General features: G+C 37.8%; 1 protein-coding gene across 2 annotated transcripts; it reads left to right on the top strand.

Annotated features, from left to right (window-relative positions):
• The first annotated feature begins 11,433 nt into the window (after positions 1–11,433).
• Positions 11,434–16,091, top strand: LOC149417072 (uncharacterized). Of its 2 annotated transcripts, none has more exons than XM_089641162.1 (4): positions 11,434–11,545; positions 11,624–12,513; positions 12,607–12,666; positions 15,847–16,091. In XM_089641162.1, exons 1-4 carry the CDS (start codon positions 11,537–11,539, stop codon positions 15,863–15,865), a joined length of 978 nt encoding a protein of 325 aa, XP_089497288.1. In that variant the 5' UTR covers positions 11,434–11,536; the 3' UTR covers positions 15,866–16,091. The 2 variants fall into 2 exon arrangements, with proteins under 2 accessions (XP_089497288.1, XP_089497287.1); XM_089641161.1 differs by lacking the exon at positions 15,847–16,091 and adding an exon at positions 13,299–14,121.
• Positions 16,092–16,480: the final 389 nt, after the last annotated feature.

Here is a 16,480-nt window from a genome sequence, read left to right on the forward strand (position 1 = left end):
TCTACGTCTACACCCTTGTCACAAGTCGCTTGTCCAAATGCTTGGCAAGTATAGGCAGTCAAACGTCGACATCTACGCGCTTTCGTGTGCGCCAATATGTTCGGAGTGTCCATGCGTGGTGGGCGTCGAAGTAACTACATAGGATATTATGTTTACGTTAACCTATTTTTATTTGAATGTGAAGACAAAAGGAAAGGAAATTTCAAATAAAAACAAAATTTTGAAAATTCTGAAATATAATTTATTTATTTCCGCCCTCGGGGCTTTAACATTTTGTTTAATATAAAATTATTTACAAATTTTACAAATTACAATTTTTGTGATTTTCGCAACTACCATACTAGGCTCATTATGGTAGTTTTTATTTTGAGTACAATTTAAGAATTACATATAAAACAAGTGCATTCAAATTATGTAACATAATAATGTTAGAAATAATAACAATATTAGCGATAATATGCATTTTAATACAATTTACGCCAAAACCATTACGAAAAGGTGTCCGTCTATCGCCAGTTCGGAAGTTCTACTAACAAATGTGCGAACGTATGGTTGCCTCACAAGCGTTTGCCGTAAGCCGTAAGATCCTTTTGACTTGTACATAAAATACCGACATAGGCCCGATCAGCAGCAAGCGCTTGCAACTCTATGCAAGCCAAGCCAAACGCCCGCACTACATGTTCGAATTTTTTTAATGTTCACCGAGGCATGGTGAGCATGTAGCTTTTCAAAACGATCCAAAAATTCACGCAGATCTCGCACTGACGGCAGGTGGCGGGAGCACGCGACGACCTCTCCATCGAAAGAATTTACTGTGACTGAAAAAATGGCCGACAAACAAGCGGGACCTTACAAACATACCTTTAGGATCCCCCCTATATGCCAGGTGTGCCAACGTCGAAACAAAAAAATTTCCCCTGCCTCAGGAGCCCTTGTAACCTTACATTCTGGATGATCTTCGTATCTACTTCATGGTGACTGGATAACTCGTCAAAATGAAAAATTCAACACACCTTTAAAAAAAGAGAAAGCACATTTTATGAAAAAAAAAGAAGCCAAGTTTTAGTTTAGTCACTTTTCATGACTATCACTGTCACTTTTTTTAAAGGTGTGTTGAATTGTCATTGTGTTGAGTTTTCATGGGACCGTTGTGTGGCAGAAAGGAGTAGGGAGGAGAAGGAGGTATGAAGAGGAAGATTAGGAGGTACCTGCCTATTCAAATCTGGTCAACAAACATGGCTATTGCTATTTCCAACAAAGTTTCGATTCTGATTGGTATTTTCTAACCAGGGCGATACTAAGAATACATACCATTCAGGAACTTGCCTAAGCTCTTATTTGCTGATAAAACAGTCAGCTTAGAGAAGTTGTTTAATTATGGTATTAGTGGAATTTCACCACAACTGTCGAGTAACTTCTCATCAAGTAACTTTTATCGTAGGATGTGGCGGTAAAAACAGGCGGCCGGCGCTTAGGCACATTCCATAGTGGTAGGTACTGTCAATATAACTTGGTGAAAGACCACCATTTAGTGTCTAAATGTTGCTTGAAATGGCTTTAGCCGTGTTTGGTGACCAAATCTGAATAGTCTCACAACGTACCCTGATTGGGGATGCCATAGTCTCGTTGGGACACTTGTGCAGTATTCATTTTTTTTTTTAATTCCAACTAAAATTAAATTATAAAAAAATTACAAGGGAGTTCCGCAAAGAACAAACAAACAAACACTACTACAAACCACAGTGGTCTCTCGCCTTTGTTTCTATCAACACACCAAATGTATAATTTCCATTAGCTCCACTGCTTTGATAATTCAAGTCCAGCTTGGTTGTTGCCTGGCGACAGCCAGAATAGAAGATATCGCCCCGGTGTTTGTATCTCAGTATGGCATGGCACTAGCCCTTTTTGGTGACCAGATCTTATTGCCAGGAAACTCTCGTGTCAGATTAACAAACTCCAATTGCTAATCCTCGAAGAACGAAAAATAACAGAAGTAAACAGAGTAATATATATGAATTTACATTTTTTTCGTAAAATTTGACGAAAATCGAAAAAAAACCCTGAGGTGCTATTTGCGCCTCAAAATACATCAAAATGATGTAGAATCGCCATTTCACTGCTTGAATCGCGAGATTCCAGATAAACTAATTTAATCATTTATAGTTTACAGTCGATCCAATAAACATCCTAACATAACAATGCGAAAGAAATAATACAATCAAAGAATAGTCGAAGCATTCTCGTTTTCCGCGGACGCAAGAAAATTCCAAAAATACTCAATTCTCTGACTATCTTGTCGCATCTTTCAAGATTCAGAAAACGAGTGCGGCGGATCTATTATTAACTTTATTACTAAATTATGATTGCTATTAGTTGTTTACCATTGAAAAAATAATAATATTATGGATCGAGTGTTGTCTTTTCGAGACCCGGGCAGTTGCGGAAGTTCCGAGTACATAAGGAAAAGATTATGCATTAGTATGATTTTTGTGATTGGTTTTTTAAGTATATTTGGAGGTAACTAGTTTCCCTTATCGAATTATCAATGCTTTGTTGTATTAATCCCTCATTAATAGCTCTCACACTAATATAATAACATATCGTCTTCCTAATGGAACCGGCCACGATATTTATATTGGTCAATGGCGTCAGTGCTTCTTTCGCAAACTTTTAGAAGTTGCAGCTTGCAATCGAACGATAACCCTATATTTAGCTGCAAGGTCTTTATTTCTGTCTCTCACTAATAATACGTACAGTGTATCTACATTGTGAACACATTACAGAGTACGAAGCCAACTATGTTTTATTAGGAGATGGTATTTATTTTATTTAATAATTACATGTTTTTTTAATAGCTGTTTCATGGTAACCAATACATTATACTTATTTTTAGTAAAAGGTAAACAATACAAATTACGAATTCGGGTCTTACCAATAAACGTGTTTCAAACCCTACACAACTGATAACCATCCCTTAATGTAGAGTAAATGGATGTTTCTCAGCTGCACAAAATCTCAAACACGCCCATTAGTAAGGGGGTAAATATATTATAATAGACGTACTACTCGTAGTTGTTAATTTCTTCATTAAAACACTTATTTATTTCTCTCGATCGTCAAATAATGAATAAACACAAACAACAAAAATCAGCAATTAAAATACCTACCTAAATAAAACTTTGCTCTCTAGAAATAAATGTAAGTAGGTACCTACACAATCGGCTGTAATACACGGGAACTCGTAATACAAGCGGAAAACTAGTGTGGTGTAACTTTTTTGAATTGAACTATCATTGTAATTTCTTAGGTCAAATTTGGAGAAATCGGTTGCTCTTGTGTCTCTTAAAATGCGTTTCGTAGATTTTTTCAACCCTGAAATTGCCAAATTGAAAAAAGTAAAAAAAAAAATAGAAAAGCTCAAAACGAAACGAATTTTTTTGAGGTTTTCTCATGTGACGTAGATTCGCCAGTTTTCCGCTTGTACTACGAGCATCGACTAATGATGAATAACGATGACTATGAGTCTTAGGACACTGTGTATGACTTCGGGCATCGTAGACTTGGAAACAGGTAAAAATATTAACGTGGGAATCATTTTTCATAAATATAGGATCGAATTTAGCAAAGCAAGCTACGCAATTTGATGAAGCAATACAAATAAACTAACCTCCTGAGCAGAGAAAGAAGCCCGAGTTTAAACAAATCAAAACTGATGAAATCAAAAACACTATTTCTTCTCTAAAATCAAATTTATCTTAGGGGGAGTACTTAACCACAACCAATGCAATAAAATATCTTTGTAAAGAACTTATCGTTCCTCTAATATACCTTGTCGGTCTATCTATAACTGAAAGCCTTTTTCAAACAGCTCTCAAAAAAGCCATTGTTATATCCCGACGATGCCTCAATTAGAATACCTACACACATTCCGATGAATGTGCCCCTATTGCCATTGAGCGCTCTACTCAGATGAAGTACCTCGGCCTCACCATTTATCCATATTTCAAATGGAATCTTCATACTCAAATAATTGCTAACAAAATAAGAAAAACCATGCACTTTTTCAGAATCATACGAAACATTCACGGCTTACAACAACTGAAAATGATTAATTTTGCAGTCTGCCAATCTATTATTGAATATGGTATCATGGCATGGGGAGGCGGCACTTAACCCAATCATAAAGGCTCAGAAACCAATTTTAAAAATAATTCTTAGGCTACCTATAATTGCAGACTCGAACCTAATCTTCAATATTAGGAATGTTTTTGATGTTCGGCCGCTATATGCAAAAACTATCCTAACTCATAGCCAGTAGCGGCGTTAGGGTAGGGCGCGGTTGGGCGACCGCCCAGGGCGCCGGATTTAAAGGGGCGCCACAGGCGCCCGGCGCGCCCCTTTATATCCCTCGTTCTTTGAACGAGGCCTACTTAACTACTTACTCGTAAATTCCCTAAATATAAGGAAAAAATTGTTATGGTTGCAACGCTAGAATCTAGAATGGAACCTTCGATTGCACCGCATGCAGTTCATTTTACCGGGAATCCCCAACCAATTGGCAACCATAGAGAAAAACAATAGAAAACATTATCCATCTCTTTTTAATATTTCATTTTTATTCAAAAAGAGTTGGCGGCATTGGCGCTTCAAAATAATACAATATCAATGGAAATTAGCCTTCCTGCGGAAAAGACATTCAAAATGAATTAATAGAGTTGATCGGTGAAAAAATAAAGGCAGAAATCATATCTCGCGCAAAGAAATCAAAATATTATTCTATTATAGCTGACTGTACTCCGGACATTAGTCATGAAGAACAACTTTCACTGACAATACGATTTGTTGATTTATCATCAGATGATGATAAAGTATCAGTAAAAGAGCACTTCATAGAATTTATACCTGTAAATGAGTCGACTGGTGAAAAACTGACTGAAGTTATTATTGATGTTTTAAATAAACACGGACTGGAATTGAACGACTGTAGGGGTCAGGGTTATGACAACGGAGCGAATATGAAAGGGAAAAATATTGGGGTTCAAAGGAGGATTCTGGACATAAATCCCTTAGCTGTTTATGTACCTTGTGGTTGTCATAGCTACAATCTCGTACAATGCGATGCCGCTGAGTCATCCGTAAAATCAGTCACTTTGTTTGGGGTACTTCAGAGGTTGTTCACATTGTTTTCAGCTTCTGTTCATCGATGGAAAATTCTAACCGATCATTTGGGATTATATACTATAAAAAAGCTCAGTGACACACGTTGGGAAGCAAGAATAAACAGTGTTAAAGCAGTCCGTTATCAAATTAGTGCCATCCATGACGCTTTAATTACTTTGGCTATTGAAACTCAGAAAACTGATGTTCAAGTCTCTCATGAGGCTACTACTCTAGCCGAACAGTTAAAAGATTTCAGCTTCATAGTTTCGTTGGTTGTTTGGTATGACATACTTTTTCAAATTAATGTCGTTAGTAAATCTCTCACAATCAACAGATATGGATATCAGTAAATGTACAGAAATGTTGAAAAATGCTGCACTTTCTTGGAAGAATATAGAAATACTGGCTTTAAAAGCGCCATTTTAACTGCGAAGGGATTGGCTGAAGAACTAGAAATTGAACCTGTGTTTAGAGCCACAACCAGAATTCGATTTGTTTAGCGTCAAGCTGATGAAACTGCCCACGACGAGCCTATAACTTCTCCAGAAAAAAAATTTGAGGTTGAATTTTTCAACTCTCTCTTGGACACTACATTAATTTCAGATAATGAAAGATTTGAACAGTTAAATGAGTACTCGGAATCTTGGTCTTTTTTGTACAATATAAAACAGATTCCGGAAAAACCCGACCTTGTCAAACTCTGTGGTAATCTCCAATTGAAATTAACTGAAGACTCTAAATCTGATATAGATGGTTGTATGTTGTGTGATGAACTCGTAAGCCTGAAATCTTTTTTGTCTAATCAGAATGTGGTTACCCCTGCTTATGTTTTAAATTTTATCAAAGATCGCAACCTACAAGAACTGTATCCAAATGTGTGGATAGTATTGCGTATATTATTGACTATACCTGTAACGGTTGCTAGTGGGGAGAGGAGTTTTTCTAAGGTTAAACTGATTAAAACCTATCTGCGATCGACAATATCACAATCTAGATTGACAAACTTGGCAACTTTGTCAATCGAAAATGAAATTGCTGAAAATATCGATTTTGATAACCTTATAAAAGAGTTCGCCGATAGAAAGGCTAGAGAAGTGAAGTTTTTTAAATAAATAGATTTTTTTTAATAAACGGTTATTCCATTATACCCATTGCCTTTTTTCGTATGGAATTGAATTGCAGTTAGGGGGCGCCGTAAAAATCTCGCCCAGGGCGCTGATAGTACTAAAACCGGCCCTGCTCATAGCTGCCGAACATCAAAAACATTCCTAATATTGAAGATTAGGTTCGAGTCTGCAATTATAGGTAGCCTAAGAATTATTTTTAAAATTGGTTTCTGAGCCTTTAATGAAAATTGAAATCGATGATAATCTCCATTGGAACTCATTGACGTAATTACAAAAAAAACTCACCATGTACATATCCTTCTTTAGAAACATCCGTAATATCCTCAACATAAACGAAAAAAGTGTACTGCGCTTTGTGGACTAAAGACAAATCTAAAAGTTCCGGTTAGAACTCCGACAGAAGAAATAAACTTCCAAGTCTAAAATATACAAAAGGTTTTTTTTCATTTTTTTATTTGAACTAAAAACATATCTGAATACTCCACTGCCCGACATAAACACTCAACCAGAGCAAGAAGCCAAAATATACTGGTTACTCCCAGTTTGAATACATCTTTTGAAAAGAGAAATATTAAATTCTATGCTACGAAATTATACAGGGTGGGGAAAAAGTAATCACCCTATTGGAAAACGCTATAACTTTTGCAAATGGCGCCAAATGTCGATTTGGTTTTGAGATTTGTAAAGTAAACAAACGCAGAATACAAATCGACAAGACATGAATCGGTTTACTGAAAAAAAAAACAAATTTCACAAGCAGTACCAAAGTTTATCATTAAAAAATTACAGCAAAAGAACATTGGGTGATTACTTTTGCCCCACCCTGTACAATTCTCTACCAAATCAAACAAAAACATAACGGGAATATATTTAAAACAAAAGTAAAAACATGGCTGAGAGAACAAAGTGATATTCAATTTACAAACTTTGTGAAGACGATGTAAAGATAATTTGAAACTAAATACAAAAGTTTAAACAAAACCACAGGCCACCTCAGAACAGGAAACCTTAGTGAAGACTGTGAAATCTTTAAAATTTATACTAATATTATACTTAATACCTACATCATATACAAACTTGCCATTGAAACTAATTAATAAAAAATAAAAATAAATCTTTCGTTCAGGTATCTACTAAAATGACTAATTTGAGTTTTAGATGAATTAAAATTGAGAAGTGTGATACATAATTTCGGCTCAATAGGATTGGAACAGCGACCGTTGGGCCGTAACTGGCCGTAACATCCATTGATACAGGTCATTACCATAAATAAACCACTCGTCATGGTCATTACTGAAGAAAATACCCTCACCCTCAATGCGTAAAATGCTAAAAACAATGTCGCAGTGCAAAACTTCTTTCTTTCACCCTGGGGCCACCTGGGGGCATTGGGGCTAACCTTGGCGGAAATAATATACACACATTTCCTCCAAGGAGCTAACCCAGGGGTTTCCAAACTTTTTCAAGTCGTGACATACTTTGAATTTTCTCACGGCACCCTAGTCATATAATATCTACGTGTGATAGGTAGATATATTTCATATTTGTACGACTACGAAGAAGAATCCAGGTAAGAAACTAATACAACTCGTATTTAAAATGAACAAGTACATTTATTAAAAGGAAAACATAGGTGAGAATACAAATAAAATGCAAATATATTTACAAAAACCTTCCACATACTCTTGAGGTATGTGTGTTTAGTGCTGCTCACTGCATAATTTTTCGAATTGGGGAATAAGGCTTGATACGGCTACTGTTATTTGATTATTTGCTCTTTATAACAGTATATGATATGAAGTCGCAAGGGGAATGAGGACTTTTACATCTTTTGCACTTAGAATCGGATACTCATTTTCGACTGCTCCCAAAACTCCGTAAAATCTGCGTATTTTGTTTTTAGGCTGTTGTCGCTCGAGATGTCAATTAGATTTTCTTTTTCTTTCGTAATACTTCTTTGCCTCCCACCCAATCCGTACCCAGAGCGAGCGCGGACCAGCCACCACACGGGTGATTTTTCATTCCATAAAATGTTTGTATTAGTGTCAATTTTGATTTTTAGCGGCACCTACTTTGGGAACCTCTGGGCTAACCCAAGGTTCGTAGAAAATGTGCCAATAAGTAGGTAGTTACAGGTAACTAAATAGCAGGCAGGTATATAAAAATATTATGATGCCGAAAGTAGGTACCTACCTGCCTCTCCCCCAGAAAGCACATAGCAACGGCCAATAAATTGGCCTGGCACCACCCGGTACAAGGCTCATTCTGATGAAGTTTACCTGCCTTCGGAGCTAATAATAACAATACCTGTCCCTCACCCTCACATTCCCATCATATCTTCATGATGCGTGACTCACAATGATTCACATTCGTAGCTTTTTATTCTAAGTTTATGAAATACTTTGCTTAAATTTATCGCGAATATTATTTTATGTTCGGAATGATCGGAAATAAGTTGATTAAGTACATACCAACTATTATTTTAAAATATTGGGTAATGCAGGGCCTCAATAACTAATATTTAAAATAAACGTACCTAGTACCCGTGGTTTATTTATGCTAGTACATAAATTATATAAATATTATAGCGGCAGCTTTACAGCAGCGCGTGGGGGCAACGACCGGTCGGCTAGCAAAAAACACTGATGCTGAGGTTTTTACAGCTGATGACTAAAAAGGTTGCATGGTGATTATTTTATTTTATACTTATCCTAATTTGAACGGGGGTATTTTATTGCATCATCTGACTTTAGTCAAGTGATAAAACGAGCGCGACCACGCAACGGAAGTCAAAATACGACCATGTTTGCAGTTTGCACTTGTAAGGTTTGTACGTGTAACACAAATCTAACGTGGATCTGGTAACACCCCTGGGAATGGGGAAAATAATAAACTTACGTGTTATAATTTATTTCTTATTATAATATTATGTTATACGTGTAAAATAGTGCCCCAGTATTACAAAACTGATTGATATTTGGTTGTAACATCAAACGATTATAATAGGTGATAGGTACTTAATAAAAAAAAATCAATAGGTAGGTAGGTACAGGTAAATCATTTCAAAGAGACCCTTGGAAGTGGTGTAGGTACTGGATGAATAAAAAGTTTGTTGAAAAAACAAACAGAACATTGTTGAATTGAATCGCTCGCATTGAAGTATTGAATTGTGATGTATTATCTATGATCGCTCGTCTAAATTTAAACGAAATTGACAAACGTCTTTCAGTATCTTTGGCACTTGTGGGGTAAGAGGGGACTGCGTGCGAGTGTTACAAATTATGTAGTTCGAAAACTTTTTTGGAACTTGCGATACTATCTGTGTGCACAAATACATTCAAACGAATGCTCTTTAAAATGATTTGCCTATACAATATATAGGTACCTATATTCTCCAACATAGTAACATTTCCTCTATATTTAAAAAAATATTATATTTGTAAAATGTAATAAAGATATGTTTATAAATATAGGGCGCCAAATTTTAGTCCGGGTTAGGTACTTTAATCTATGGGTATGTTTAGTGTATTATGTAAATAACTTAAGAGGAAGCTACAAGCAAAAAATGTGTATTATATTCTTAGTATACCTTATATTGTAGGTAATAGGCATTAAAATCGCTTGACATAGTCTAGAAACGTTCGATTTCAAGCACAAAACTGGTTTTTATTTATTTTGTAAATAATTTTATAAGAAAGCAAAAAAGTTAATCAAGTGAAACTGTCATAGATAATCTTAGCTATAACACTGTATTTTTTAAAGTTGTTTCCTTTATGCGTTCATACATTTCTACTGAAAAAATGTTTTTTTGTCTACATTTATATTTTTTATTGAGTAATTTATTATTTTATTTGTATTCTACTTAAGCGAAGCGATAGTAAAACCTTCAATTTATCTAAACCGTATTTTTTGGCATTCATAATGTACACCAATTCGTCATAAAGAGGAATCAAAACAGTGATTTAGCATGAGCATACACGGCGTCCGAGAACCTTTGTTCAGAACATTGACTAACAGTTAATTCTATTTTTTTGTATAATCATAATATATCATCCATAATCATATGTATAAATAATTTCAAATATTCGATCCAATGATTAACATGCCTATGTATGAGTGTTTGCATCTCTCTTGCTCGTGATATTGGAGGTGGCAGGGTAATTGGAGCAGTCCGCTCCGGGCGCCGAATTCCCAAGGCGCTGATAATACCTAACATAACAGTCCTAACACATCGCCGTTAAGATTATTTTTCACAGAAATGGCGCTACACAAAAATGGAAAACATCTAAATATTATTGATTACCTTCCTGGGTATTCACTGGTTTTGACTAGGAGCGTCAAAGTTTTACTCGCGCCAGGCGCTGTTTGGCTCAGGGCCGGCATGGGCCAGACAATGTCAGGGGGATTATTGTAACCTAACATATTGTTTTTCTTTCTTTTCCAGGTTACCTTATAGGCCGAGTGTCGATGAAACATGAATATATCCTGAAAAACTATAGATTTTTACATATTTTGACGGTGAACAATCATCCAGAGATTTCAGTAAAATTACAGCAGTTATCGGCTTCAATCAACAGTCTAATGGAAGTGTCAGAATTTGTTAAAGAAGTTCACTATAGCCCAGACCTACTGCGAAATTGCTCCAATTTTGATATGGATTCAGAACAGACAAATTACTTTAATGTAACTCAAGATTACGCAAAGAGCTTAACCATTGTAATGAAAGAATTTATATTGAGTGATATTAATTCTTTAATTGAATGCATTCAAAATATGCAACAGAACATTGAAAATTTTAGCCTAATATGATTAAATACAATATTCTATTATGATTTTCTTGTGCGTAATTTAATTAAAAATTATTGTTAGTTTCGACAATTCGACTTTGAATTTCAAAATTTACTTGTACAGACTACAAAACGAAAATATTTTGGATAATTACATAATGTGATTTTTTTTAATCATTCGAAAATTATAAATTATTTCTATGATGTGGTTTTCATTATTTTTACTGATGCAAAAAGAATTTTGTTTTGAGAAACCCTCTTAATCCATTTAGAAAAGTCGAAACATAATATTTCAACCTACCCCAGTTCTGAAGAAGCAACTGGCTGCCAAAAATAAATTAGACTCGCCACATAATAAACGCAACCGACGCGCCGTGAATCGCCATTTTGCAAGCGCTTCTCTTTGCCCGCCATTCTCGTTGTGTAAGTCGTGTACTACGGTGCCGCCAATATTTGTTAAAAATGGTTCCGGTAAGCGCTGGTTTTACTAAATTACATTACTATTTGATGTTTAGAAGTGTTTATTATAGTACGTGACTTTCTTTTCAGCAAACCAAAGTGTTTATCGGCAGTTTGCCTCTCGGATCGAAGCCGGAGGAACTGCGGCGTCTGTTTGAGAACTATGGCGCCGTAACGGAGTGTGATGTCATGAATAGATGCGGCTTTGTTCACATGGAAACCGAAGAGATGGCCTCCAACGCTATCAGGGGCCTAAATAACTCAACATTCAACGGCGGTGTCATCACCGTGGAGCGAGGGCGCATCAAGGAACGCGGTGGACGCACCGGTCCCCCGAGGGGCGGTGGCCCGGGAGGCATGAGAAACGGAATGGGCGGCGGAATGGGGATGAGGAACGGGGGCATGGGAATGGGAGGCCCACGCAGGCCCGGAGGCGGCGGCCCCATGCGCGGCCCACCCATGGGAGGCGGCAGGGATGCCCCTTACATGCGCGACTCGAGGCCTCCCATGGGAGACATGGGCAGGGGACCCATGGGCGGTATGGGCATGAGAAACGGCGGTGGAAGTTTCGACCGCGGAATGGACCGTCGAGGAGGCGGTGGTGGTGGCGGCTACCCGGATGACCGTCTCGGCTTCAGCGGAGAGGACAGGAGGGGCTTCGCCCTAATGGACAGGGGGGGTATGGGAGGCAACTACGGCGGGGGCAACTTGTATCCCGAGGAGCGCAGAGGAGGCGGTGGGGGCGGATACCCCATGGATGAGAGGCGTGGAGGTGGCGGCGGAGGCGGTGGCATGTTTCCCGAGGAGAGGCGCGGGGGCATGTTCCCAGAAGAGCGAGGAAACATGATGATGGAGAGGCGCAGCGGCGGAGGCATGAGACCACCCCCAATGCCCATGCCCCCATCATTCGACCGAGGAGCACCCCGCGGTAACAACGGCATGGGTAATGGAGACATGTTCAGCCGGAGATCCCCGCCAATGTAAGTATTCCTAACAATAAGTCAATATTTACATACTCACTTCTCGCCAACGAAGTGTACACTATCTTATGTTTACGTCGTTTGTCCATTTAGGCGAGGAGGTGGTTTTGGAGACAGGGACCCCTACAGCCAGCAATTCCCCCCCCTTGGACGGTAAGTGTCTTCTAACAGCCCTATTAACGTTACCGCCGCCATCTTTATTAACGGGCCGTGCTGTGGAAATGCAACGAAGTTTAAAGGGATCGGTTTTCTGACTTGTGTAGGACTTTTTAACTGTCGGTGCATCGGTTTTCTGACTTCTTGCATCGAGTTTGGTACTAAACACAGTGCAAGAATTCCGAAAACTGGTCTCTTTAAATCAGTGCATTTTCTACAGCACTGCCTGTATTAATAAAGCTAGTGGTGACATTCCCTTAAGTTAACTAGATTCATAACTAAACACGTCACTTTGCGTTTGGCCCAATACGTTGTCCATCTAACTCGAGACAGCTGGAAAGCGATTCAAAATTAATCCCTTAACAATAATCCCGTCAGATAATATACTTTCATAACTACATTCTGATTTGACGCTACTTTTCTCCAAACCCAGTTGGGAAATCTTGTCCAATTTGCAATAATACTATAATCGTAAAAAAATAAAGCAGATTGTCCGTACGAACACAATGGCTCGTCATATATACGGAGGCGTCCAAGTCGGAGAAACGTTGATTGCCATTATAATATGTGTAAACGGGGGAGCGTGCTATATGGAAGATGGCTATAGTGTTTTGGTGGTTTGTGTTTAGTGTTGGAGGAGGCGGAGCGCGCGGTGGACGGGACATGGGCATGGGAGGCCCCCGCAGATACTAGCACCACGCAGATAAGCCCCGCTAGGCGGATACGCAAGCAACTAGGGCCGTCTCGAGGATACGTCTCCTAGCCTGCGCCAGACAAGCAGGACCAGCTGTCCCCAATAGGATTAATCTAGGAAATTATCTTTCATTTACAATAGACGAGTGTGCGCCTCATGACGGCGTGCATGAAAGGCCCGAGGACTAGCTGTAGGAATATTTATATAGAATAATGCTAGAGATACCTGGTGTCTCGGCAAGAACAAACCAGGCTAACACAGTATCATCTCATTTTCCCGTCTGTATCATTTGACAGGACTCTCATTGTATATATTGATTAGCGCTAACAGGAACTCGCTGAACCGGCGCTCTAAGAGTGCGAGTGGCATCTGCTGATAGTAATCTCACGGGACTTACATCGCCTCTTGGTTCATTCAATTCATCTCCTTACCATCTTTTTCTTACCATTCTTATGTTAAAATAATCTCTTAATGATTTATGAAAAACGTGTTCACTCATTTGTCTCTTAATTTTACATACGTTATTTTAGTAGGAATGTTTCATATCTAGGGTATAAACATGGCTTACATTTTGCAAAATGGTTTGTCTTTTTAAAAATGTAAACGAAACTGAGATTTCCGGCGATATAATGTCACACGGTACAATAAATATTCCATAGATGTAAGTCATCAATAATGAATTTAATGTTTTTTGTAACTGCAATATTGTACAAGCTATCAAATGCGTATAAAGAAAACAATAAACTCCACTAAAAATATGACGTCTTTCTATTTACTTTTTATAAACTTGTTTTAAGTCTCACGTCTATCCAAGTTCATCAGGTCAAGACTTTAACCTCTGCCTAGATATTCCACGAATTAATTAACGTGGCTGATCACCCACTCGGCCAATTATTGTGAAAGTAGCAACAATTGTTCCATGACTCATCTATTATTATAAGTGAAACTGCCGAGTCATGTATTATCTTGCGCAACATGTATGTCAGATCTCTAACAGTTTATATTTAATTGTTTAAAATTCCATTAGAGAATCCTTTCAAAAGATCTGATCTACTAGAATTAAATGTACAAGTTTTAACAAGTTTGGGGTGATGGCTGTTTAGCCAATAAAGCAATTGTTATCACAGCAAATCCTTTCTTTATATGCCGCGGCTATCACAACAGGCATCAAACAATGTTTTCAAAGTACATTAGTCCTGAGCAGACACCAAGAGATTCTGTTGCAACCATTAAATGCTTTTTATAAGGAATTAAAACCGTGTGGTTGTTCTGCTAAGGGAATTGCATTCTTGGGAAGGCTTATGTCCAATCTGCTGAAGACGTTATCGAGAATTTAGTATTTCTAACGTTTTACAAATATATCTGGTATTTGAGCTAAATTTCAGTGTTGCAATTCTTTGAATGTACAACGTATCGCCACCAAGTGGTACTCAAGAAACGGCCAGTTATCGTATCGCCACAGATGCGATGTTCCCAACACGACTGGCGAATATCGTCAGATGCGATACCAAGACTCGTCCAGCGATCATATCGCCACGGAGCGGTACTCAGGACTCGGCTGGCGAGTATACGCCACGCAGCGGTAATCGAGACTCGGCCAACGGAGCGTATGCGTCATGACGTCCAGCGACCACACCACGTTGCAGTGCGTAATAACTGCCGGCCACTCGGAGCGTTTATTGTCAATGCGACAATCCAATCGTAAGTAGCCCAGACTGCCTGTTGCGACAGTCTTTAGTTGCGTTATTATACATCTGGGCATCAATATGCTGCTAGAAATCACGTACAAGCGTAGTGCATGCTCGTTTCAAGTAACAAAACACATCTTTACTTTTCTTGTGTATCTCCAATCAGGCGGCCAGAGATGTGTTGACCGTAAATTGATCAAGAGCTCTTAATCGAGGAGAATTTTATATTACAGCTAAAAGCCAACGTTACGAATAATTTTCTTATTTCTCTAAGAAATAAAATCAGTAATTTAGAATGCTCTTGCCGAAATGAAAAAAATCTTTCCTTTATTTTTAACATAATCAATTTATACATTTCAGCATTTTGTAACCAGTTTCCAGCCTATGTTCTTCGTTTGCTTCTAATTAATCAATTATTTAAAACAGATTTTCAATAACTTATAGAAACTTGAGATACGTAACAATCAGCCAGCAACAGAATTATTTGTTAAACATTGTGCTGCTTATATTTTATCTCTAAACCCTATTTCCCCAATGTACTACTTCACTTGTATACTTCCTTCCAAATTTAAAAGATGTCCGTCAATAAATATGCGCTATACTTAGTTGCCTAGTTTTCAAATTTTATCTTTTTAATATTTAATTCCAGTTCATAAAAAAATAACAATTAAAGATAAATAACTTTAAAGTTTCTCAACCCAGCCATTTTGGTATTAGTACTTTAAATCATTTTCTAGAAAAGATTTTCCCTTTAAAATATTTTATTCTTTGTGCTAATTATTTTATTTTGTACAGTGAATCCTACGGAGGATGAATACCCTAAAACATTGACCCAAAGATGGAACTAAACTAAAATATCTCTGGAAAGATGAACGCCTACAGACAATGGGCGACAGACAATGATAACATTGGTTAAACCAGTCAACACCGGAGGAAGACGATTATGAGATTTCCAAGAAGAAAGAAAGGACTTCATTGAATTTATTTCGAGAAGGCTAATAAAAATGATAATAAATAAGCACATTATTTAATTGATTTAACTGGAATTTTCTTTTTAAAAACCCTCCTTTAATTTTAAGAAAATTTATTCAAATGCACTTAAATGAAGTGCATCTCTGATGAACAGATCATGTGATTTTAATCATTGATGAAGATAATATCAACAACTCTTGATGAAAATATGAAACAGACAGAAAATAAAAAGGTGACAGTCGCAACTGGGACTCAAACCCAGATCCTCTAGTCTTACCGGGAATGGAACTCTTCCAATTAATCTATTGTGTAAGTCGGCTCGTATGTGGAACGAGCTACCGGCATCTGTTTTTCCTCCCTCCTATAATCCGAGTCTCTTCAAGGCCCGCATTAACAAATCCCTTCCTACAGCCCCTACCTTACTCCGCCTCACAACGCCGCCCAACCGGGTGGTGAC

Source organism: Hesperophylax consimilis, chromosome 16 (assembly GCF_061612785.1).
Source record: "Hesperophylax consimilis isolate HC1 chromosome 16, BYU_Hcon_1.0, whole genome shotgun sequence".
Lineage (NCBI taxonomy): Eukaryota > Metazoa > Arthropoda > Insecta > Trichoptera > Limnephilidae > Hesperophylax > Hesperophylax consimilis.

Excerpts from the sequence above, each read along its gene's own strand:
- LOC149417072 (XM_089641161.1), top strand. Across the intron at positions 12,514-12,606 it reads AGCCGGAGATCCCCGCCAAT|GCGAGGAGGTGGTTTTGGAG; the intron begins GTAAGTATTCCT and ends TTGTCCATTTAG. Across the intron at positions 12,667-13,298 it reads CAATTCCCCCCCCTTGGACG|TGTTGGAGGAGGCGGAGCGC; the intron begins GTAAGTGTCTTC and ends GTTTGTGTTTAG.